Source organism: Scomber scombrus, chromosome 1 (assembly GCF_963691925.1).
Source record: "Scomber scombrus chromosome 1, fScoSco1.1, whole genome shotgun sequence".
NCBI lineage: Eukaryota > Metazoa > Chordata > Actinopteri > Scombriformes > Scombridae > Scomber > Scomber scombrus.
Genome location: NC_084970.1, coordinates 7818362 through 7842715, shown reverse-complemented (window position 1 = coordinate 7842715; position 24354 = coordinate 7818362). Strand labels below are relative to the sequence as shown.

General features: G+C 40.5%; 2 protein-coding genes across 5 annotated transcripts in view; one reads left to right on the top strand and one right to left on the bottom strand.

Moving 5' to 3' along the window:
• The window catches only part of kif13ba (kinesin family member 13Ba), a 40783-nt gene extending 35181 nt beyond the window's left edge, over positions 1-5602 (top strand). For both annotated transcript variants that reach the window (XM_062419848.1, XM_062419840.1), the window contains exon 39: positions 776-5602. In XM_062419848.1, the coding sequence (XP_062275832.1) occupies positions 776-981 (206 nt within the window). In that variant the 3' untranslated portion in view covers positions 982-5602. The remainder of the gene's footprint in view (positions 1-775) is intronic.
• A 1566-nt stretch (positions 5603-7168) lies between these two features.
• Positions 7169-23806, bottom strand: LOC133981039 (homeobox-containing protein 1-like). 3 transcript variants are annotated; one of them, XM_062419930.1, is made up of 10 exons: positions 23653-23806; positions 17420-17923; positions 16751-16836; positions 16510-16620; positions 15375-15531; positions 15199-15281; positions 14634-14729; positions 14062-14156; positions 13614-13697; positions 7169-13403 (listed from the first exon to the last, which is right to left on the bottom strand). In XM_062419930.1, exons 2-10 carry the CDS (start codon positions 17920-17922, stop codon positions 13080-13082), a joined length of 1539 nt encoding a protein of 512 aa, XP_062275914.1. In that variant the 5' UTR covers position 17923; positions 23653-23806; the 3' UTR covers positions 7169-13079. The 3 variants fall into 3 exon arrangements, with proteins under 3 accessions (XP_062275914.1, XP_062275920.1, XP_062275927.1); XM_062419936.1 differs by having other exon boundaries at positions 14062-14153; XM_062419943.1 differs by having other exon boundaries at positions 14062-14150.
• Positions 23807-24354: the final 548 nt, after the last annotated feature.

The following is a 24354-nucleotide window of genomic DNA, read 5'->3' as shown; positions in this document are numbered from 1 at the left end:
ACACAGACGTTTGTATTGTATGTCTATTTCTTAGATGTCTATTTGTAGCAGTTAGTTCCAATGAATATTGTTCACAGCAAAATCTGCTGATTATCCAGAAAAGCCACACATTGAGACTACAGCCAGACCAATATATCGGTTAGCCGATATTATGGGCTGATATTGACCTATCACAGATATATCAGTATAGTGAATATGTTGTGTGATATGTGTTGAGATTTTTTTTTTTTGAACTTATATAGGCAGCATTTTATGTAAGTTCAAGTTTAATATATCACAAACTCCATTTTATATCTTTATCACAACCATTTGAAAACCCACTTTTTAAGCCTCACTGCAAGTGTATATTCTGTACCTACATAACACACATTTTTTCGTAATGATCCCACAAATGTGGGTTTTCAAACGCTTGTGACAAAGATATATAATGGAGGTATTATCGGCCAATATATCAATATAAGAATTTTTTCACTCCCTAATATCGGTATCAGCATTGAGACCAAAGACAAAAACCTGAACTGTCTGCATGGTTAAATACAACTAGAGAGCAAGTTAGCTAACAACAGATGCTGGTGACATTATTTAACAACATCTATATAATGCATGTTTTTCTAAGAACCACAAATAAATACCAGATTAAAATTTGAGTTTCTTAGGGATTGAGCCACCTGAACTGTTATTGACTCTCCTGTCACTATATTGATTCTTGTGTATGATATGAGGCTAAATGACTGCTTTTTGGTGGTGGTGACCTTCAGTGTTTCCTCCCTTACAGGCAAGAATGACGGTTCAGTCGCAGGCCATCGCTATTTCCACTGTAAACTGGGTTACGGGGTGCTGGTCCGCCCGGACCGGCTCTCCTGCCGCGATCGCACTAGTCGGAGGACGGGAGAGTTCTCATCTTCAGCCCACGTCCCCATCCTGCGAGGAGAAACCATCGTTTCCCGCCGGGGGGAAAACCGCAAATCCTGGAGCAGTTGAAACAGGGAAAACAAGGAGCTGGTTGGGAGAGATGAACTCCCCAAATTCCTCCTCCTCCTCCTCTCTTCTTCTTCTTCCTCCTCCCAGCTATGCAACTGGCTCACACATCAGAACTGATATACTGCCTACTGTAGTTGGAAACTACACTCACTACATCCGCTTGCGGTTAACGGATGGAAATAAAATCTTTATGATAAAGACAGTAAAGAAACTATATAGAGCGAATGCAAGCAAGTCAGTGACAGACTATGCAGAGTATATAGAAGTCCAGAGAAGGACTATTTATCATAACTACGGTAAGTGGAAAGATGCTAAATGAACAGCAGTCAGTGGGAAGACTGCTGAGAGTGAATGGAAGTCGGTGCAGACGTCATATTGGGAGTGTCGGAGCTCTCCTGGGTTGTGGATCGGATGCCTCAGGGCTGCTTCCTACACACAGGGATGCAAACTATTCCCAGTTTACCCAGACGTGGTTTTTTTCAGCATCTGTGAACCGTCTAAATTTGAAGATTATAATTTAAATGAGGAGGTTTATTATAGAGCAGCATAATAAACACGTTTATCAGCATAAAAAAAAAATCAATTTTTTTCCAATTGGATGCAGGCAGATGCTCTGATTCGTCTCCACATTTTCTTTCATAATGGAGATCATTCATTGTGAGGAACTCTACTAAAAATATCAAGAACAATGAAGCTGTGCTGAAAAAAGCTCCAACCTCAAATCACAGCAGTTAAACTGACTGTGATGTGTTTGCATCCCTGCATACGGGACACCCAATCTGTTCGCCAGATGTCCCAGAATCCCCCTGCCCGCCCCCCCCCCCCGAACTCTGCAGGTCCAGTGTGCGGACCAGCACTTCAGCTCATCTCTTGAGACTCGTCTCTCCCTCCTGGACTCCCCATTTCTTTAAAAAAAACAAAAAAGACGGATCCTCCCAGAATGTGCCTTCACCGCGGCTCGGTTTGCATTCGTTCTCTACATATTTAATTTCTATTAGCTGTGTTTGTGTTTAAGAGAATGCCTTGTGCTAAGTGTGAGGTGATCTCAGGGACTGCAGAGGGGAGGGGGGAAAGGACACGAAGGTGTGCATGTGTATGTGTATGTGTGTGTGTGTGTGTGTGTGTGTATTTGTATATGTTGTACAGTGTTGCCCTGTGTGCACAAATATGGTTTAAGTTGTGTTAATGTTAAAAAACAATGCGGAGCAGGAGAAGCCACTGTGGGAGTGAGTACTTGCTTGTACTGGGAGGCTTTAAAAAGTAAAAATGTTTGCACTGGAGACGTAGGATGAGAAGCTGTCTGTACGTGAACAGTTTGGTGTCGAAGTCAAGATGCAGTGAAAGACGGAGAGGTGTTCATAATGTGTTTACAGATTCCTCGAAACCAGCCTCGGTCATGCGAAGACAGTGCATTCGCTGCCATCTGGACGTTGGCTGATGACATTTGGACACCAGGAGGCGCCGTGAGAGAGCGGATCTGTCAGTGGGAGGAAAAAGGCAGGTGTACTAGTGAGGAGAAGAAAGTGAGACTTGATTTGCTTCTATGCAGTCGATCAGTTGTTCTTTTTAAAGAAGCTAGATTTAATCTTTAATTTCAAAATGATTGACAGGAGTGGGAGAAGGAGACGTATGGAGCCGTGTGTTGGGAAAGTATTAATCATAAAGGCATTTCTGGCTGGTTTATTCCTGTCACGTCTGGTGAGGAAAATGCAAGATGATATGGCAGACTTTGCTTTTTTTCTTTTTTTTAAATTAGATTTTTTTCACATTTCACATTCCAGATGGTCTTAAACATTTTATAGCAATATTATACCATTGTATTTATTCATGGAAAGCACGGACAGTTTCATACTGTATGAATTCTATCAGGCACTCAGTCAGCTTTACATGTACAAGTGAGGTGAGTATCTTCTGTAGCTCAGGAGGGAGAGCAATAAAGTCTAATCTCCCCTGATGATGAGTGGAGAGCTTGATAAACGTGGGCTTTTATCAGGTGGGGTAGGATCTACCAAAAGATGTGATCAAGTTGCATCATGGGAAATGTAGGATCTAGTGTTACCAGTGAGCTGGGCTCATAAGTCAGCCTCTGCTACTTTGATTCAGACTTATTTTTGTATCGGTCTCTCTGTCTATCTGTAAGTGTTGCAGCTGTGAGCTCAGAGGAAGGTGTTAGGAGTCATGCGCCGTTGTCTCACCATGTGAGCAGTAAGCGTGTTCTGATTGGTCGATTTTAATGATGGAAAATGAATATTTCAACATTATTTGGGATGCTTAAATGTTGTATCCTCATATCCTGATGATGACAAACCTGAACGTGCTAGTACACATGTTATCCATGTCGTCTAATGCAGGTCTGTATCTGTAAGCTGTTTCTATGATGACATTTAGTTTATACTGTCTAAAAATGACGACGCATAGAAATACATTATCTGGAATAGAGCGTGCATGTAAAAAGCGCTCAGTATGTCCAAACACTATCATCTTTATCAGATATGTTTTTCCATTCCTTCTTATCAACACGTCCTCTTAATCCGAGAGGCGTGAAGTTAACTATTTATATTTAAACGCTTGTACACATGCCTTTATCGCATGAAAATTGATAATTAAAAAAAAGAAAGAAAGCTTTTTTATATTTTAATAAATGTTGCACAAATGATTCTATGTAAATTGCTGCTATTAGCGCTGTAAATGAACCTGTAAACAGATCAGTCGAATCATGGAATCGTATCTTACTGTATGCTAGATTTGGAATTCAAATAGTTTGGGGGTTTTTTAAATCCCAGAAGGAGAAACTAAACTTTGGTTCGGTGACCAATGTATTTTTTATGAAGCAGTAAAATTCCTTTTTAAAAAAAGAGGCACTTTGTCATGCGAGCCTTGAAGAAGAGATGCTTCCTGCGTTGATTTATAAGGAGGAAACGACGAGAGGAGAGGAACTGATATATCACCATTAGTTTATTATGTGTGTATTTATTATTATCCAGTATCATCATGGCCTTAAAGCCCGGGGACCTTGGAGTTCTTTGATTGGTTGGTTACTGTAGGTTGTCAGTTGGCTGGTTTGTGAAGTGGCTTGTTGGTTATTTTAATATGATATTGTGGTTCATAACAGTTATGTGGTAATAAAGGAAAGGAGTAGTGTTGTTTGTGTGTGTGTTTGGGCGTGTGCATGTGAATGTTGGGTGGACCAGGTTTCGATTCAGTCGTGTCCACGCCTTTGCCAAGATGGGGGAATGACCACCAGCTGCCACGGTTACGAATTTCTAACACACAAACAAGGAGCGACACACCTCCCACACGTCCTGCTGGTGGACTTTCCCATCCTGGCGTTAGCACCCGGGCAAAGTTTCAAGGGGTTTGAGATCACTTCAGGCTTCTGGATGTTCCTTTATGTTGTTGTGCCTCAGAAACCATGTGACCATTGTAATCTCCCCACACACTGTTTTCATATCAATGCTTCACTTCATTTGCACACAAAAAAACTTGTATGTAAGATGGGGAAGGAAGAAAAAAATACAACCTTGATTTTTATAATTCAATGTTCTCAAGTTACCTGTTCTTTGAATTTCACTTAAGTTCATTTTTTTCTCTCTCTAAACATTTCAAAGCAATATTCTTCACCAATAAGCTACCTTTCAAGTTAAAATAAAAACCTGATTGAATTGTGACGTAGCAGAGCTCTCCACACAGTTTCAGCATCATAAACACATTTCTTTATTAGATGAAGTGTGATGCTGACATTAGATGGAAAAAAAAGCTTGCTTGCAAGGCTGTGTGATGCACATGATCCACAGTCATTTTCAATAAGGAACTGTAAAAAGAGGAAAACTATCATTAGTAATATAACGCTCAGAACGGACTGGATATGACCTCATTCAGTGTTTCAATGAGTGTATCAACCATCAGAACCACATTTACTTCTGTTTTTATTGATGTGATTTTGTCCGAGCATTTCCACACTGCATATTAATCTGTACAACTCTTCTGCTCCCCCCAGAATGTTGTTTTTTCTCTCTCTCTCTCTCTCTCTCTCTCTCTCTCTCTCTCTCTCTCTCTCTCTCTCTCTCTCTCTCTCTCTCTCTCTCTCTCTCTCTCTCTCTCTCTCTCTCTCTCTCTCTCTCTCTCTCTGTCTCTCTCTCTGTCTCTCTCCCTCTCTCTCTCTCTCTCTCTCTCTCTCTCTTCTTTACTGTTTTATTTCTGTCACTTTCTTTTATTGTCTTAAATGCTCCTGTTTTGCTCAGATATTTGATCCTGTATCTTTGCTCTGCTGCATTTCCTGCATCTCTGCCAACTTTGGGATCACTCTTCTGGAGCTAAATATCCTACACCACCCCCTCCTCCTCCTCCTCCGCCTGCCTTAATGTGGCCTTCCACCTGGAGCAAAACTGGTTATAGCAGCTCTCTCTAACTAAAACACATTACTGTTAAACAGTGTCGTTGTTTTAAAAAAGGAACATAAAAATAGTTCCATCTTCCAAAATATTTAGTCATGAGTCATTTGGAGCTGTCAGGTTTTATTACTGCCTTTTCAACCGGAGGGAAGGTCACCACATCGCTCCTTGGAGGCTGCTGTCGAATCTCAAGAGAGGAGGGAAAAAAAGGCCAGCTTCCACACAGGGAATTTTATATTTAAAAAAAAAAAAAAAAAAGGAGGCAGAAAATAAGTAACACCCCAGCACTGCCCAACAAGCAGCATGCCTGCCCGCTGCCAGCGAGAAATCTGAGGTGAATTAAAAAAAAAAAAAAAAAAAAGGTGGTTATTGATTCACCACTTGAGGGATGAAATCTACTTTCCTTTCTCAGTAGTGGAGTGTTTCAACCTTTTTTTACTACCTCTTTCTCTCCCTGTCCAGAGCATTTCTGCCAACTTGTTCCCTGAGGCCTTTTTCAGCTGACACCCGCTTGAAGTGGCTGCATCCGCTTCCCTTTTTTATTTTTTTATTTCTATGTTTCTCAAATCTTAAAATAAACCACACAAACAAAGCCATACGCAGCCTTTTCTGCAGTAGCTTTTCAGCGCTGGGGGATCTGCTTTCCAGGAAAAAACGACTCAGCTCCTCCCGTCGGTGCATTTATTTTAAAAAGCATTCAATGGAAGGGGTCGTGTTAAACTTGAGCTGCGTAATGATGGGAGTTTGATTAGAGAGGGGTTTGGTGCTTCGCTCGTCAGGGAGTTTTAGTAGACTTATGATACTCCTCCAGTCCCTGTAACCTATCGTTCAGCTGCAGGGAATCAAGAAACCTTTTTAATAATAAATAACGTTATTCACTACGAGTCCCTGCCTCATCCCGGACAACAGTATTATATCACCATCATGCTAACTAATCGTCGTCAATCATGTTTGTCGGTTCTGTGGAGCGGGGGTTTGTCTTGATGTGTCATTTGTATGTGTGAGTGCACCCTTGGAGTGGTTGTTCTATGTATGTATGTATGTATGTATGTGTATATATGCGCATATTAAGACTTATAAAAAGAAAATTTGAGCACAAGTGTGGGTTTTGATTAATTTAATTGTTTAATGTAATTCTATGCTGCAATCCAAAGAATAAACATGTATTATATAATACTTTTTTTTTCTTTTTTTATCATCTGAACAGTAATCTGGTAAGAAAAAATAAAAAAGAAAGATTAACAGAGTTTTTGTTCATTATTTGTACAGAAGTTAAGTGTCGAGAGTAATGTGCAGAGTTGTGAGACTGTTGCAGCGTTTAGTAAAAACTGATTTAAAAAACCTGATACCTCTGGAGGTAAGTTGTACCTGATAACTGTTTTATTGTTTAGATTGTTGAAATACACAGTTACCTTAAAGAGTTTTATTCAGCATTGAATCAAAAAGTCCAAAAACCCAAGCTAAAGATGTAAAACAGAAAAACATTCTTCACAATTGAGAAGCGTCATTAGTTGATTATCTAAAATGTTGTAGACTCATTTTGTCAACCAGTTAATTAATAGACTTATTATTCAGCTCTAAATTAATACTTATTATTCAGCTCTAAAATAAACCTGTCGTGAAAATCAATTAAATGATGACAAAATGATGTCAACTCACCTGTATGGAAGCAAAGATAATTTAACAATTTTTTTTTACACATGACATTTTTAGTCTGCTCTTCTGGCTGCTTCCCACACAGTTTTTGTGTAGATGTAAAAAGTGGAGACAAAACACTCAGACTCGCCGCATGGACTCTGATCAGCTTTTATTCCCTTGTAAATAGAATATCAATAAAAACACACCTTAAAAATAACAAATAAGGTTTATCCAACAGATGAAAAAGTAACAAAAGGCATATGTAGTTTTTCTACATAGCGATTACAGAACAGTCTACCGTCCAAAAAAGGCACTAAATCTTGAAATAGAAGAACAGGAAGGGATTAAAAATCAATTCAAACTGATACAACAAATATCCTGCTGAGGTTTATTTTTCATTTCATAGAGAATTATTGAAGAGTTTATTGCCAAAATGAAATGCTAACCACCAAAAAACGTTTAAAGAACATTTTGTACCAAATGTTCTTTTTTTTAATTTTTACTTCCAGTCATTGGTCGACTAAAGAACATCAAGACTGGAACATCTACATTTTATGTTGAATGTATGAATGATATATTTTTTTCAACTAAATAAAAACATTATTGGGAATATAACTCTTCAAATGTCATACTGCATTTCATGTGTTCATAATAATGATAAAAGGTAGGAGACAGACAGCAGCAACATTCACATCTGAGGCCTGAACTGACTGAAACCACGATGACACCGGATCTCCTGACGTTCTCTTTGTTCAGACAGCAGATCTCAGATCAGACCGAGCACCTAAGCAGCTAATTCTGTCACATGAACCATCACAGTGCCAGTGGATGCACCTCCAATCCTAACCGTGTTAATATTTAATGTCCGTGTTGAGGGACAGACGTACTGCCAGCAGAGGAGACAGTAGTGGCAGTTGGATTTGGCAGGAGAAAGATAAGCATGATTAAGACACAGTGGATGTGTGGAGGTGCATCCACCGGGTCTGAACTGAAACATCGGCTGCTTTCTTTCTGTGGAGAACCAGCAGAGGAAGCTCATCCTTTCAAATAAAAAACAGTACAACAAGGCAACAGAGGACAGAAGGCCGACAGTAAAACTGCATTTTAACCAATTAAAAAAGACACGACGCGCTGCCTTCAGGTCAGTACTGTCAGGAGCAAAGTGCACATGAGCAGCCTGACAGTGCTGAACACAACTGGAAGAACAAAGGCTTCGTCTGATAACAAGAAAATAGAACAACAGTGGAAAAAGTTGTATAATTGAGTTTCTTATTCATGATAACTTTGAGTTATTACACATTTCAGTTGATAAAACTACATTTGGAGCCAATTTAGAATTAAAGACTGACAGTGCTTTTCATTCTTTGAAAAATGATTAAAAATGACACTAAAAAAATACTTTTCCCACTTCACATCCATTCACTGCTTCAGAAGTCAGAAGTCCAACTTCATGAGGACCATGAAGGCAGCAACTGAACATAATCTCTAAACAGCACGTTGTCTTAAAGGAATCTATTGATTCACTTCAGAAAGGCTTCTGCGTAGCAGATTCAAAAGAACAAAAGCAAAAAATCATTTTCTTCCCTTAATGGGAGACAATATTTGGATATTTTGTTATAAAGAATTTAAACAGATGACAGAAAACTTCACTGACTAGTGACGCCTCAGAGTTTTATAAATGCTTAAAGCAAAGACACCCAGGACAGCTCAGCTGCCGTACAATTAAAGAGACATTCCACCACAAAACTTTAATTCTCAGATATGTAGTCTGAAGCCAACATTGACGAGTTTTATTACTATTCCACCGCAACGAGGAGAGATATTTCATAAAAGGATTTCATGGACTGGTGGAAGCAGGAGCTTATTATAATAATTCTATTTTGAAGTGGAATTTCCCTTTACTTTCTGACTTGATGTTTATTGGGTGAAGTATGAGAAGGAATTTCCCTTTTTAAACCGGACACTGACATGTCTGAAACCACTTTTTACAGTCTCATCACAGTTTACTGTCAGTCTCCTCTGAACAAATCAGCTCCACAGTTATTTTTACTGTCCACAGTTTGAACTGTGATTCACATTGAAGCAGCTGTGTAGGAACCTGCGGGTGTAGCTTATAGCTGAGGGGGGTTAACGTGAGGTATTTGTGTTGAGTTTGGAACTCTGAACTAGTAGCTTAACCTGTAAAGCACCTGGTGATGAACCATGATGATCCGCTCTGAATGAAGCCGCGTTAGTGTCGGCTGCTGCAGAAAATCATGTGTTAATCTTGCATTAGTACTGATACAGTGATGTACAGCCATTGTAGAAGTCACCGATCCTGTTGTTAGTTCACTGAAACAATACATACTAAGGCACTTCAACTTAAAACCATAACAAAACCTGAACAAAATGAAACATTACTAAAGTGGTCCTGGATATTGTAGCTTGAACTTAACATTTACTCTGTAACCAGTGAAAAACGTGTTTGGTGTCACTGTTAAAATGTTCCCTCTATACAGTAAAATCACACAGCTGACACATGAGGTGGAAACTACCATCAGTGTCTCATATGTCTTGAGTAGCAATGATCAGATATTGAACATGAATATTAAGTTAGTATTGTTAAAGCTGCACCCCTCCACTTTTTATATCAAAAATTGATCACAACTCTACAGCTGACTGTAATCACTTCCTATTTAAACTACATTGCATTTACTGTCCAACATTATATTACAGTGTCCAAATTCTGAGTGTGTAAATGTATCAACTGTACGGATCCCAGAAAATAAAAGGAGTGTCATGTAGACCACTCAGACAATTGTCACCACTCTGCACGTCCTCTCAGCTTTTTGCCTCTTCTAGCTCGTGTTGTTTTGAGCTAAACAGCTGGTCATGTAACCAAACTCAACCAGCAGACAAAGTTAGTCAGCTTGTCAATATTGCGTTAACGAGCTCGCTGCCCCCAAGTGGCCAAAAGAATAGTCACATAATACACACGTCTCTAATTTTACCCAAACACTGATATGACCAGAATCTCATATCCAGATATAGGTCATTCATATCCTGATAACCATACCTATCCCAATAAAGCACACTGCATCACGTTGTGGGCTTGTAGATCAGCTGTTTCAGGCGAGCAGCAGTGAATACACTCGAGGCTGTTTTTGATTGTTTTTGCAAAGTAAGGGACACTCGATAACGTCGACTCACTCATCATTATAACAACAATTAAAATGTAATCGTCGCACACTCCTACAAAAATAAGTGATAGAGTAGTTAATTTGTACTTTGTTAAGATATCTGTGGACTTTATAACGTTCTTCCACATTCAAACTAACTTTGGATATTTTGAGACATATTATTCTCACGTCTATCAGATGATGGATAAGTATCCTGTGTCAGAGATGCTAAAAAGGGTCAAACCTTGTGACGATGAAGCAAACAGAAAAGCAGCATCAGATGAACAGAAATGCAGGACTTCTACGATGGCTGTACTGAGACAAATATTTCTGATTTGACTAGTTTGATCAACTTAATGATCACTCGTCGTTATGTTATAGAGGATCCAACCCGCTCACTAAATGTGAACTATCAGCTTACTGAGGAAAACATCAGTTCCCCAAATATGTTTTCTTCTTCTTACTGCCTAAGCCAGTCACTTTTACTTATCAATGAAACGCTGAAACAGCAGGGACTCAAAGCACCATGATATTGATCCAATAAAGTGTCATTTAAAATGAAAATACTATTGAAACATGACAGTAGGCGATGTGTTTAGAACACATGGCATATCGAGCACAAACAGATATACCTAAAAAAGGAAAAAGATGCATTTTGCTTGCAACAATTTGACACATCTGATGTGTCTTTGATTAGCATATCTTTAATACATAGTTCCATTCGTGACTATCGCACACTCAGAAAATACACAAAACTTAAACTTAATACTTTGGCTAATGCTTCACTCACCTTTCACCACCAAATGAAGACTCGTACTGATATTTGTCTCTTTGACTCTCATTTGAAGCTAATATGGTCTACAGTCTATATACTGTATATAGAAATTAATTAGGGTACATATATATACCCTCACAGACTATATAATATACTATATGTATATGTGTGTATGCATACATACACCTGTAGTATATGTATGTATTCACTTTACTCTTATCTGTAGTATCTTGATTACACCATTTAATTCCTCCCAGCTGATTGATCTGTGCTGATTATAGATCACCACACAGATTTTCAGCAGATCAATCAGTGACAGTGATCAGCTGGTCTGGCTGATCACCCATCAGGTAACTGGGTACTGTTGAATAAAGAACAACCTGCGACCTGGACGTCCAAGTTTGTCATTTCTATACAAATCAGCCCACAGTTTTGGCTACCTTTGATAGTTAATGTTTTCAGTAACTTCTCATTGTTTTTTATATGGAGGCAATGAAAGGCTTTAAGTATTTGGATATTTTAGTCATCATTGTAAATGAGGGCCAGCCCTCAATGATTTTAATCTCTTCTGAATACATATTGTTAAACTGAAATATAGCACAGAAATATATCACTTTGAAAAACATGTGTTTAAGAGGTTTAAACTCCTCCCATAAAAGGTTATGTGCTTGTGGTTCGGACCAATGAGCACAGCTATGGGCTTGTTTTAGGTGTGACCACAGCAAAACCTTACTGATCAAATGAAGCGGCGTGTTCAACTCACAGTTTTTTGGGTGTATTGGGTGTCAATCCAAAAAAATCTAAGTAAATATTGAGATGTCAGCACTCACAAATCACTGTACATCATAACTTTAAAGGTGCATAACAGCACAAACAAACAGATGTGTATTAGCCTGAAGCTCTCCTCAGAATTCACTATTTGTTTGTTTTGGCAGCAGACGGTTCATCCAATCACCTGCCACGTTTTTTTTTTTTTTTTTAAACATGTCCGCCCTTTTCCAAGCAGTTTAAGGACTTATCAGATGGTTCAGTGTAACAAACCATCTGACACGTCAGCTTACATTCATCAAACTTGCAAAAATTAGAACAATTCTGTCTGTAGGATTCAGACACCAACATTTAATATGGAAGATTCAAAACATGATTTTATGATTGAATTCAACTTTGGACAAATCTGTTATTGTTATATTTAACATAATTTAATTGATTGATTTATCTACAATATAATACTGAGCCTCAGTCACATCAAGTGATAGTTAGTTTAGTTAATATTATTTTCTTAAAATTTTTAAAAAGACGACTTCAATAATACAAATTCAGATAGATAAAGTAAAAGTCAGTGGTAACATTAAATATTCAGTGATGATTAGATTTCATAATTCGGTATTCAGCTGATTTTCAATTATTATGGCCTTTCTTTGCCTCCATATATTGAGCTTATTTTATCAGGGAAGGGAGGGAGACGTGGATCAGTCTGTTTTTTCTCTATTGTACATTTTTTTTAAATCATGATAAGGTCACAGGTATATTACAGACGTGCTGTGGCCTCAATTTTTTGTTAAAAAAAGAGGAGGAAAAAAAACCTAAGCTTATTCTGCTGTTCTTCTCGCTGGAGCGAATCAACAGCAAAAAATAAAATTTGAAATATAATTGGCTGTGATGAAATGCGCTACATATTCTTTTTGTTTTTTAAACAATCACTTTCTAAATTCATGTATTATCTTTGAGGCTGTTCAGTTGTGTTGTGATCACAGTGCAAGACCCTGAAACTATTTGAACCCCGTGTCAAATACAGTGTTGTCCTGCTGTGTAAATGCAGTTTCTGAGGAAATCTGCACAATGCATCGTGTCCTGTTAAGACAGTCTGCTGGGGAGCACTGGAAACAAATGAAACTATCATCAATATTATTAATAGCATTATTATAATATACTAGTAATGCCTATAAGAGCGTAGCAGAGCAGGTTGGTGGTTGGAGGTAGGGTTGGGAGGTATCTCAGGGTTGGAGTTTACACGACTTTTGGTCTTTTTTTTTTTCTTTTCCACTTGTTACATTCCTATAAAATCTGCTTGCATATTAACACACCTCTGATCCTGTTCATTCATCAATCTGACAACTCCGATATCCACCGCCCTCTTCAGTCATCTTCCAGCGTTTCCGTCTTGATGTCGCTCCCCAAACTGCACCCTGCCTCGTCCACCTGATTGGCTGGGTTGGTGTGACCTTCGGCCGCCTTCTCCAAACTGATTGGATCCTGGGACTCGGACAGCGCGCTGTGAATGGTGGGTTCGTCTTGGAGAGATGGGGACGGGGGAGACCATGACACGCCTGTCAATCTGGAACCTTCAGCCTGAGGACCTGCCACCGACACCAGGGAGCGGCCGATCAGAGAAGCGCCCCGCTGTCCAGACAAGCCTCCTCTGCCCAGGGCGGAGAACCAGCTGGGGAGCAGCGTGGGGACCTGAGCCAGGAGAGGAGAAAAGAGGGGAAAGGTTGGTGGATTTTTGTTGTTTCTGGTGTAAATTTCTCTTCGTGTGTGTATGTGTGTGTATGTGTGTGTGTGTGTGTGTGTGTGTGTGTGTGTGTGTGTGTGTGTGTGTGTGTGTGTGTGTGTGTGTGTGTGTGTGTGTGTGTGTGTGTGTGTGTGTGTGTGTGTGTAATGAGGCTGTACCTGGGTTGGAGAAGACAGATCAGCTCGACTGAAACCAAACTGCCTGGCTGAAGCTCTTTTGTCAAATAAGGACACCTCACAACCCTGTGACAAACCAACAGGCAGGTTATACAACAACCAGGATCTTCTACTCTCACAGGAACATTTTCCAGCTACTGGTTAGTTGTAACGTTAGTGATTCACAAGTTTATGCTTAATCTGATGCTGACCGTATTGAAAGCCTTTCTGAAACAAAAGGGTCAAATAAATGAGCACAAGGTAAATAACACTGCTTACACAAACAGGAAAGAACAGAAAATACACTTTTGTGAGGTCTTGTGCACTTTTTAACTTTAATGACTCCATCTATATTTCTCTTTTTTAATTCTGCAATACATCTGAACACAGTTAAGATTTTGTGGGGTTTTTTCAGCAGGTAACTTTATTGATTCAAGACATCACTGGTTACCTGGTCAGGGAAGTCGTTCCCATCCACTTCGTCACTGTTGGACTGACCGCCTGGACTCTGAACCTCGATACCGTGGCTCTCCAAGATGGCTGCTTCTTCAAAAGACACAAAGCTCATCATAGCATATCGAACTCGAAAAAAGCAGCTCACAGAGTAGACAGTGAAGTGACACACTGTAAAGATGAATGTGGTTTGAAGCTCTTCTGCTGGAGTAAAACAGAATCTTATGACTGGAAGGATTATTCTTCTCATGGACTTAAAGGTAGCAAAGGGAAAGAGTTCGTTAGGTGTCATATACCCCTTTTCCACCAAGGCAGTTTGAGGGGCGGTTCAGAGCTGGCACCTAACCTCGTACCAGTTTTTAGCATTTCGCCAAAGAACCGGACTTATAGCCAGGAAAACTGGTTCCAGAGAGGCACTTTGCTGGTCTAAGAACAAAGAGCCTTTTACATCAGGGTTTAGAACACTCTGCTGTTCTACAAGGATATGTGCTGCAGACTCACCAGCTGGAAGAGCTTCAATAACTTCCACTACTGTACACACACACACACACAAACAGAGGTAGACATTACCGATGTTAGCGCGCCTCTTTATATCTTTGCGGCGGTTGGCAAACCAGTTGTAGACCTTCAGAGATGTGACCCTCTCCAAATCAGACAGCTTCTTTCCTAAAATAACAACAATAAATAATAATAATGGTTTATTTATAGAGCTCAAGAAGAATTTAAGACAGCTGTGTGAGATAAAAGTAGCAAACAATTATTCAAATGATTCAAATTCATAATAAAATGCATAATGCAATAACACACACACACACATTTAATTGGACGGGTAAGTACATAGTAACTTGGGCAAAGCAAAATTCTTATATAGTTTCTAAATGCTTTTGACATACATTAGGATACAACTTAAAAGCATATGACATTTCTAGAAATATCCATATTCTTACATTTGCACCATAATGGAGACTACACTTGTTTAATATAGATTATGTGGCTGTTTGGCTCAAGACATGATCCGATACAGAAGTGTCAGGTTTAATTTCAAAAAAAAAAAACCACACTTATTATTGAACAGCCTACAGTATACGATACATTATCATTTTATTCAGAGTGCTTCTTCCTTGCATTTTCCCACCTGGTTTCTGAATGACGGCGTTGCAGGCGGTGGCAATCTCCTCTCTCTTTGCTTCATCGGGGTATTGGTTATCACTGAAGTAGCTGTGAAACACACACGACACGTTTTAAGATCCGACTAAGCTTAAAAAACGGTATTCCTATATTTCCAGCAGCCGATCAGCGTCTCCTCCTCACCTCTCCATAACAGCCAGACACTCCTTCCTCCAGGTGAATCTGCTACCTCGTCGTAGGCGGAAACCTCCGGGGGCGGGGCCAAATTGGGGCGGGGCTTGGTGCCAGTCCATCACGTCTTCCAGAGCCAATGGGGCGGCTCGCATGGCCAGAGTGGCACCTGGAGTTAAGAACACCAGATAAATGTTTATTTGCATTTCATTATGTCACAGTTTCATAAGAGTTGATATAATTGATGTATTCACTTTATTTGGTGTTTTTCCACTTGTGAATGTTTAAATTATAATGATAATAACATACACACACACACTCTCATTTTTCCTGTTATTATATATATGTTGAAATTATTTGGTTTGTTCTATGTAGTCATATTATCTTGTGTAATTTTAACATTTTTTAGGTGGAGACTTAAATAAGCCCATTTGGGCCTCTCCCTGCTCTGTATATTATCTGTCTTTTTTTCTATGTAATTTTTGTGCAAAATAAACTAAACTAAACTAATAATAATGAATAAAGTGTTTGTATATTAAGTATGTGCCTTTACTGTAGCTACACTTCTGTTGACATCATCATCATGTTGAAAGGACAAAGAGAGAGCAGTTACATCCTATTTCCGAGCATTAAGGCAATGAACCAAACCAGCGTCAAGAGATTCCCATTAAAGCATCAGGCCGTTTCTTCTTTTCTTCAACGAGACTGCACTGATTCTTTCACACAATACATTCCACTATGTTGGTCTCAACTTAGCACAATGTAGTCATTGTCCAAACACAGGATAACTGTTTACTGTCTTTATTTCTGTTACCAGTGACATCTCAAGATGGCCATAAAAATGCAAACACATGCCTTCTTTTCTTTCAATGGACTCTTTGATTCCAACTTACTGTATGTTTTATAACCAAGAGTTTAACAGATAACTAGCTCTTCCTGTCATTATGTTGCTGTAGTGGTCGCCCTCTTTTTAGCGGAGGTCTCAATGGCCTGAGATTTGCAGAGTCCAGGTGTTACTGGAGTCCTTCATGCATTCGGGGTAGTTGACTGGTTATTGAAAAGGTTTGGTTTTTTTAATCACAGATGAAGGATTGAGAGGTAGGTTGCTGTAGTGACATGTGAGCCTGATGGAGGAGGGTGGGGTTACCAGGATTGGTCTTCTCCAGCTGGTACCAACGGAAGAAGGCTCGTTTCTTCTGCTCGCTGAGGTCCGACCCCTGTTGTAGGAGCCAGTGGGAGATCCGACTCTGACTGATCCCTGGAGGAAGAAGGCGAGGAGGAGGAGGAGGAGGAGGAGGAGGAGGAGGAGGAGGAGGAGGAGGGAGATGTTATCGTCTCTCTTTTGATGATGATTTGGTGAAGATGGTGCAGATGTGGCTGACACTCACCTGTTACCTGAGCCACCACAGCCTGGGAGATCCGCCTGTTGGCCAGGAAGGACTTAATCTCCTCTTTGATCACAGCGCTGTCTCTTCTACAGACAGAGAGGAGAGAAACTTATTTTTACCACCAAACACAATAAATGTCTGACATTTCTAACACACTAAGCACAAGACAACGGGCCTTTCACTACACTTAACCCATCTGTAATGTGCGCATCATCGGCAGTAGCTGCTGCATGTGTTCAAGGAGCAGATATCGTGCTGTAATATTCTCGCCTCTCTTGCTGCTTTGATTTTTACCTTCATGCGCCCTCGAATCAATACCGCTCTGATTGCTGCTGTCTGTCTGCAGACTACAAATGAGACGCAACAAAGGGTGTGTGTGTGTGTGTGTGTGTGTGTGTGTGTGTAAGAAGTAATCCCTCACATCATATTCAGATTCAGTGTGAGCTGCATGCAGGATTGTCGACATCGGTCCTTCTGTATTAACCCTTGTTCTCTAGTGCAGCGGTCTATATGCGACTATATGTTTGAGAAGCATGTTTATCATTTTCACGAATAAATTATAATTATTTTAATTAATAGTATTGATTTGTTTTAATTATACTTGATGAATTAGCTAAATTGACTCAATCTGCACTCATTTTGGTCTAGTCAGTTCTCATCTGGCCTTACCTCATCAAGTCCTCCACCTTGTCATCAACATCCATGTCCTCTTCACTGGTCTCAAACCCGTATCCTGGTGCCGCCACGCCACCGCTAACCACGCCGAGAGGAAACCGCGGCGGTGACAGCTTCCCATTGGCGACAGCGACCAGGCCGTTCTGAGCGACCGCTGCCATGGCGACGGGCGAGGCCACCGTGACCGGGAGCAGCGGGGAGGTGGTGTCGAAGGCGTTGCTGGGCGACAGCGTGAGTCGGTTGTTGGGGAAAGTCGTCTGAGTGGCGATGGACATCATGGAGGAAGAGGCGGCGGCGGTGCTGGAAGAAGACAAGGAAGACGTCGGAGGCAGGTAGGAAGGTTTGTGGGTCAGCTTGTGTCCATGTTGGCGGTCCAGGTGGTCCAGGGTGTCCAGGGCGTGGAGGACCTCCGCCTGGGTGATCCCCGTCCTCCTTAGCCTCTGGAGGAGGTCGATCTGCTCGATGGTGAAACGAGGCTCCTCGCACTGCTGGAACATCCTGAAGAGATCGAAACAACTCATGTCAAAAGGAAGAAACTCAAAAACTGCACTGAAGAGAGAGAGTGTACAGATCTGATGACTGATGGGCGTCACTTCACTGGCTGTACAACATCTTGTCAAAGAACTGCAGCTGAAAATGAGCCAAATGGCTAAAACTGGCACCTCTGAAGAAAGAAAGGTTTACTTGTGTGGTTTAAAATAAACTTCAATCCAGTATTGTGATATGTTGAATTCATTTAAGTGGGAAATGTTGTTCTTCTTAAACCATTTCTGTGATTTGATGGCTGTTGATAATAGTAACTTTGCAGGGCGGATTTGTTAGCGCTGATGTATTTAACACAGCTCCTAGATATAGCTGATCTTATGCAACCGTGCTACAGACTAATTCTATACACTTAAAATAAATTTGACAGTCTATAATTTTTACTTTTACACAACTAAAATGTAATTAGTATGTTAAAGTTTATGATTTAGAAGAGAATAGAAGATTTCAGTCCTTGATGAGTTATGGTTACTGGTAGTTATGTCAGGTGAGTTTTAATAATACAAATCTGCACCTTCTGTTGGAAATGATAAGTGAATTGACCACAGCTGAAAGCACAGCATAATGTTTTCATAAAGATGATTCATGATCTACAAAGTCCAATATGTGCATACATTGATGGAAAATATGCAATGGACAGATTAAAGACTACAAAAAGAGGAGAATTTTGAAAGGGGTGCAACTGTTCTTCTAGCAGATGACCTTAACACCTTTTCCTCACTATTTAACATCAACAGCCCCACTCTGCCTATTGCACCAGCACCCCAGCCCGTCCCCTTCCTCAGGATCTAGCATGGGACAGGATGCAGTGTGGCCCGGTATGAGAGCGGCTTCAAGCGGGACCGCAAAGTCCTGCAGAGAGTCGTTAAAGCTGCTCAGCGCATCTCCAGGTCTCAACTGCCGTCCATGCAGGACCGCTATTATCCAGAGGAGCACGAGGAAAGCTGGAGACTCAGAGACAGCTTCAATCTGCAAGCCTTCACACTGCTGAACTGCTGGGAGTATACATCTCTCTCTCTCTCTCTCGCTTCCTGTCCTCCTCTCTTCTAGGTACTATTTATATTATAACAGAAGTATCTCTCATATATTTATCACTTATGAGCAATAAAGCACTTGTACACCAAATATGCAAAATAATGTTCATTTATTCTCTCTTACCTTTTTTTTTATAGTTGTAAATGTTTATTTTGGACTGAATTGGTACTTCAGTACAAAGAAGCCAAATTTCACTGCCTTCAATGTTGCTGCCTGCTGTGTTTCTGTGACTATAAAAACCATTGAATCTTGAATGCCGTGTGTGTGTGTGTGTGTGTGTGTGTGTGTGTGTGTGTGTGTGTGTGTGTGTGTGTGTGTGTGTGTGTGTGTGTGTGTGTGTGTGTGTGTGTGTGTGTGTGTGCAATCTGAACCAGCCACCAGTGAGAATGAAAACTGCTATAAATGGTCGAGAGGCAATTAATGAATAAAAATACATTGAATAGTGACTGCAGAGAATAAGTGGGCCTGCTGTAAGTTGTTAAAAAAGAGGTGTGATATGATGAAAATGTGAGGGATTGTAGCTTTTAAGGATAATTTCTGATCAATCAATACATTTACGCTCATTAATGACCTCACTCTACCCGCTGAGCTTCACCTCCCAAAATAACACCACCAAGCAGACAATCACTGAGCGAAATGAAAATGTACAGTCACGTCTGTTCGCTTCCTGCCTGCAGATTTACAGCGTGCGTACACACACACACACACACACGCTCGACATCCCAGCTCAGCAGCTGCAGCTGCTATCCAGATATGAAGAGCATTCCTCCAGATTCAATAAAGCTTTTATTAAAGTGGATGTTTTTTTACACCCCAATAATAATATAATGTTACCTAAATAACGTTGTGGAGCCAGTTCATTGTGTACTATTGTATAACATGTAGTCAAGCCAAATACACTCACTTCAACATCGCTTTCAATTGTTACTTGTCATCTGTTTCTGTTTGGACACGCTGTGTAGTTTCAAACCATTTTGTGTAAATTCAAAAAAAAAATGTATGAACTGAGAGAGAGAAAGAGAGAGAGAGTAAGACAGGAAGATAAACAGAGAAGAGATAACACATCTGTCTTGATGCTTTGCTTTCTGTTGCTGAGAAGAAAAACAGGCCACAGAATCAAAGTCAGCAGACATGTCAACACTTATATAGAGAAGGCGGGGAGGGTGTATCTTGGTGTGTGTATCTGTGTGTGCGCGCGTGTGTGTGTATGTCTTGGGAACAATGCCAAGAATAATTTACATCTGAGGCAGCCAGGCTCCATACTTTTCTCCCTGTGCTGCAGAGGATGAGTCATGCTCTATAAAGTTAGACTGATACACGGGATCGATACAAAGCCGCTAAAATACAGCACAAACAATCAAACAAACACATATTCTCACTGTTGTGGTATTATACATAAAAATATAAGATGTGTAAGCTTTAGTCAAAGTCAGCGGTTGCTAACATACTAAAACTTAAAGTTAAACTTAATTAAACCCGCCCTCTTCTGCCTCATTAACTAGCTCAGCACCTCCTCTCACCCCTGCTCCAGTTTGGACACACTGTCTGCCTTTATGAAGACAAGTGACGGCTCCAAACCCCCACTTTATAACCATATAATGATTAGGTTTACTGTAGTCCTGGAAAATGTAAATGTTTAGGTCATTGCTAACTGCTGGGCTTTATGGATGGCAGTGTTGGTCTGTCAGTCCGTCATGTTGGTCCGGACTGAAACATTGAAACAACTTCTTGGATAGATTACTTTTTGTTGGGTCACTTTTCCCCCCCAGCTTCACCATGAGGGGCAGCCCTGCAAACCAGCACTCAACCTGCGCCTATTTGAAATTCACGGAAGAGTTGCAAGTGCCTGCTAGAATGGCTTTTATCTTTATGAACGTCCGATCTCAACCCCACTGAACAGATGTGGCAACATTTATAAAAAGGAAAGACATATTTACTACTAAAATGAGGTCTAATTGACAGGCAGTGGATTACCAAAACACTACAATAAATTCACTTGATTTTAAAATTACAAGCCCGTCAGTGAAAATGTATTTATTTTAAAAGAGTCATCTGACCACAAAAAAACTAGACTACCTCTTCATAATTTATGAAACAAAGTTCTGAGAATCTCTTGAGCCTCTGCCTTTATAATTGCAGTTATTTATGTAAGACAGACTGGAGCAGATAGTCCGTGTGATTGCTGCGGTTATAGACAAACACCTGTGAACATGTTAGCATGTGACGCAGCCCACCAGGTCTTAAACTAAAGCCCAGTCCACCTACTACTGAAACTTTAAAGATACAGTGCACAACTTTACACATATATGAGTGTATCATATTACAGTGTGTACGTATAGCTTTTAAATCTGGTGTCTGTGGCAACTAGTGAGGCGTTTGACTGTCGACTGGGGCGGACTGTCCTCATCAATTACAGCAGCCGGTTATAGCTGTAATTGATAGTCAGAGTGTTGGCCACCATCAGAATTGGATATTACCTATAGATAGATTAGATATTATCAATCATCATACTGTAGGAACTGGCTTCAGATCCCCGAAGGGGTGAAGACTGTTAAAAAGATGTGACATGGTCAAACCTTCCAGCTTCCTCAGTGAGAGCAGGGTGGCAGATTTCATTACAACCAGGCAAAATAAAACCTCCCAAGTTAGTCTCAACTAGCCACTTTATCAGGAAACAAACCTTCCTTTTTGTTTTCCAGGATGCACAATGACACTGTGACCAGGAGACAAACCCGACTTTTCCTTCCTGACCTGATAAAACAATCAGACTATTTATTTAACACAGGCTTACAGACCAGAATGCATCTCAACAGCAAACAGTATCAGTGTAGGAAAGCTGCTTTTATGCGCTGTGCCATAAATGTATCTGCAGGCCATAAAATATTATTAGTTTCTAATGGGTGCTGTTGCTACAGAGATCAGGTCAGCAGCTTCTATGGTAGGTAGCTCGCTGCCATCGCTGTGCAAGTGTGTGTGAATGGCTGCCCATTTAACTCAGAGGTCTCTGTTAAGGAGCGCGGCAGGACAAAGTGTTGGTAGAGTGGGCGCACATGATAACACACACACATGCACACACAAAATTTCCAACTAGTGCTTTCACAATTTCTCTCAAAAAGTAACTTCATGAACCCAGGTTAGCAAGTTAGTTTATAAGTTAAAGATTGTGGTGGTTTAACTTATACCATCATTAAGTGTCCTTTACCCCTACCAGCCTTGACAGTGTTGCTCTACCGCTGAACTTGACCTCTGACCTCCCCAATGGAGCACAGAGCTCCCCAGAGGACTCCTTAAAATATGTGTTTTTCAATCCTGATCTTGGAGCAACTCTGCGCTGCATGTTTTACAGCCAATTAAAACGATCAGCTCGTTATCAAGCCCTGCAGAAGCCTGATAAGGACCCGGTCATCTGAACAGGTGTGGTGGAGGAGGGAGACATCTGAAACATGCAGGGCAGGATTGAAAAACTCTACTATACAGGATTACATTGGAATACATCAAGAAACTGTCTCAATGTGTCTTGGTTTGTTCCTTCTGGACGATCACGCATCACGTCAGGTCAGACCACACTCTCCGTCTGTGAGTCGTGTTTTCGTTCGCTGATAATCGGCTGTTTGCTGTACAGCTCAGTTAGTTTTTGTTGAGCTGATTTCTTAGAAACCCTGTTAAAGATAAACTGTGTTACTATTACTGAACCCTGTGACCAGGAGCCTGACAGGACTCCTCACCAGACGTGGCATAAAAAAACTGAACCCTGGCGGCAGACATCAGCACCAGCTGAGCACATAAACAAAAGCCATTTTAATTACAACGAGGGCCAGTGGTTCTCAAACATTTTTCACATCCAAGACCCCCTGAACTGACTCTATTTAAAACACAGACCCCTCATATGATAAGATTGTTTTGCCTGTTAGATGTTTTATTACAGAATGAAACACACGACCACAATAGTCAATCATGCTGTCATTGTGTAACTTATGGAAGGAGTTATGGTGGAAATAAATCATGCTGGGGACCCCTGGGAGCCCCTCGAGGACCCCCACTGTGAGAACCACTGGAGCAGGCAACTTTTAACTGGCCTTTTAACCCCAAATTAAAGAAGTAAAGACCAGCTGGCTCATGACCTGAGACTTCACTATGATAGCCCCTCAATGTCAGGGACTTTCAGGCTGAACCACGTTGAAGAAGCTGTTCATTTTCAATGTGGCTGCAGGAAACACAGACATGTCCGACAGAAGGAGGCTAAACACGTTTTATGAATAATGACTGCCAACTCCTCCATTATCTCATAACCGAAGCCATTATATACACAACAAAACCGCTTCATTACAAGTAGTTCTCTTCGTATTGATCTCCTCACTACTAAAACACAGTGTGCACAGAGGGCACAGCACTGCAGACCAAGTGGAAAAAGTTGACATTGTGTTTGATTAAGTGTGTCATGCTCAACTACACAGACGCCGAATTAGAGGCTGACTCCTAATAATAGAGAAAACACCGTGAATATCAGTTTAAGGAGCGTGTATCTTTCCCGCTTTGTAAAACGCCGCAGCGCTGCCCAAATTTTGAAGGAGTTTTCACTTCTCAGCAGCACACAGAGAAGGAAATGTGTCGAGCCAGCAGCTCCGTTAACACAGCAGCACTTCACTTACCTGAATATTCCAGTCTCAGAGCCTCCACTGAGGTTTATTTTGACATATATCTGTTGCCTCGGGGCGCCGAAACACACGGACGCTGACAGTTTTCCCAAAATGTCTCCTCTGTTTCTAATTGGGTTTCAATCGTTTCTATCCACCGTCAGACAGATTCGCCTTTTGTCCGGCGCCATGTTGACACAATGACGCAAGGAACGACGGGAGTTGGAGTTTACAATCGTGTGTACAAAAGTGTACATTATCTTTTTTTTTTTTTTTTTTTTTTACCGTTATTATGTGTAGCCTTTTCTATATGTTATGTAACATGTAAGCTGTTTTCATTCATACAAAACTGGAAAAATCAGGATTGACTGCACAGTTTAGATCAATAATAAAAAAAATAATAATAATTAAAAAATAATAAGAGTTAAAGTGTGTTGGCCTTTTTTAAGAGTCTGGGGTTTGTGCTGCCCTCAGATGATAAGGAAGGCTGTTTCACAAGCGTGCAGCATAGCAGGCCACCCGCATCTTATCACATTTAATATCAATAAAATAATAAGCATAAAATAATAATAATTAAAAAATAATAAGAGTTAAGGTGTGTTGGCCTTTTTTAAGAGTCTGGGGTTTGTGCTGCCCTCAGATGATAAGGAAGGCTGTTTCACAAGCGTGCAGCATAGCAGGCCACCCGCATCTTATCACATTTAATATCAATGAAAT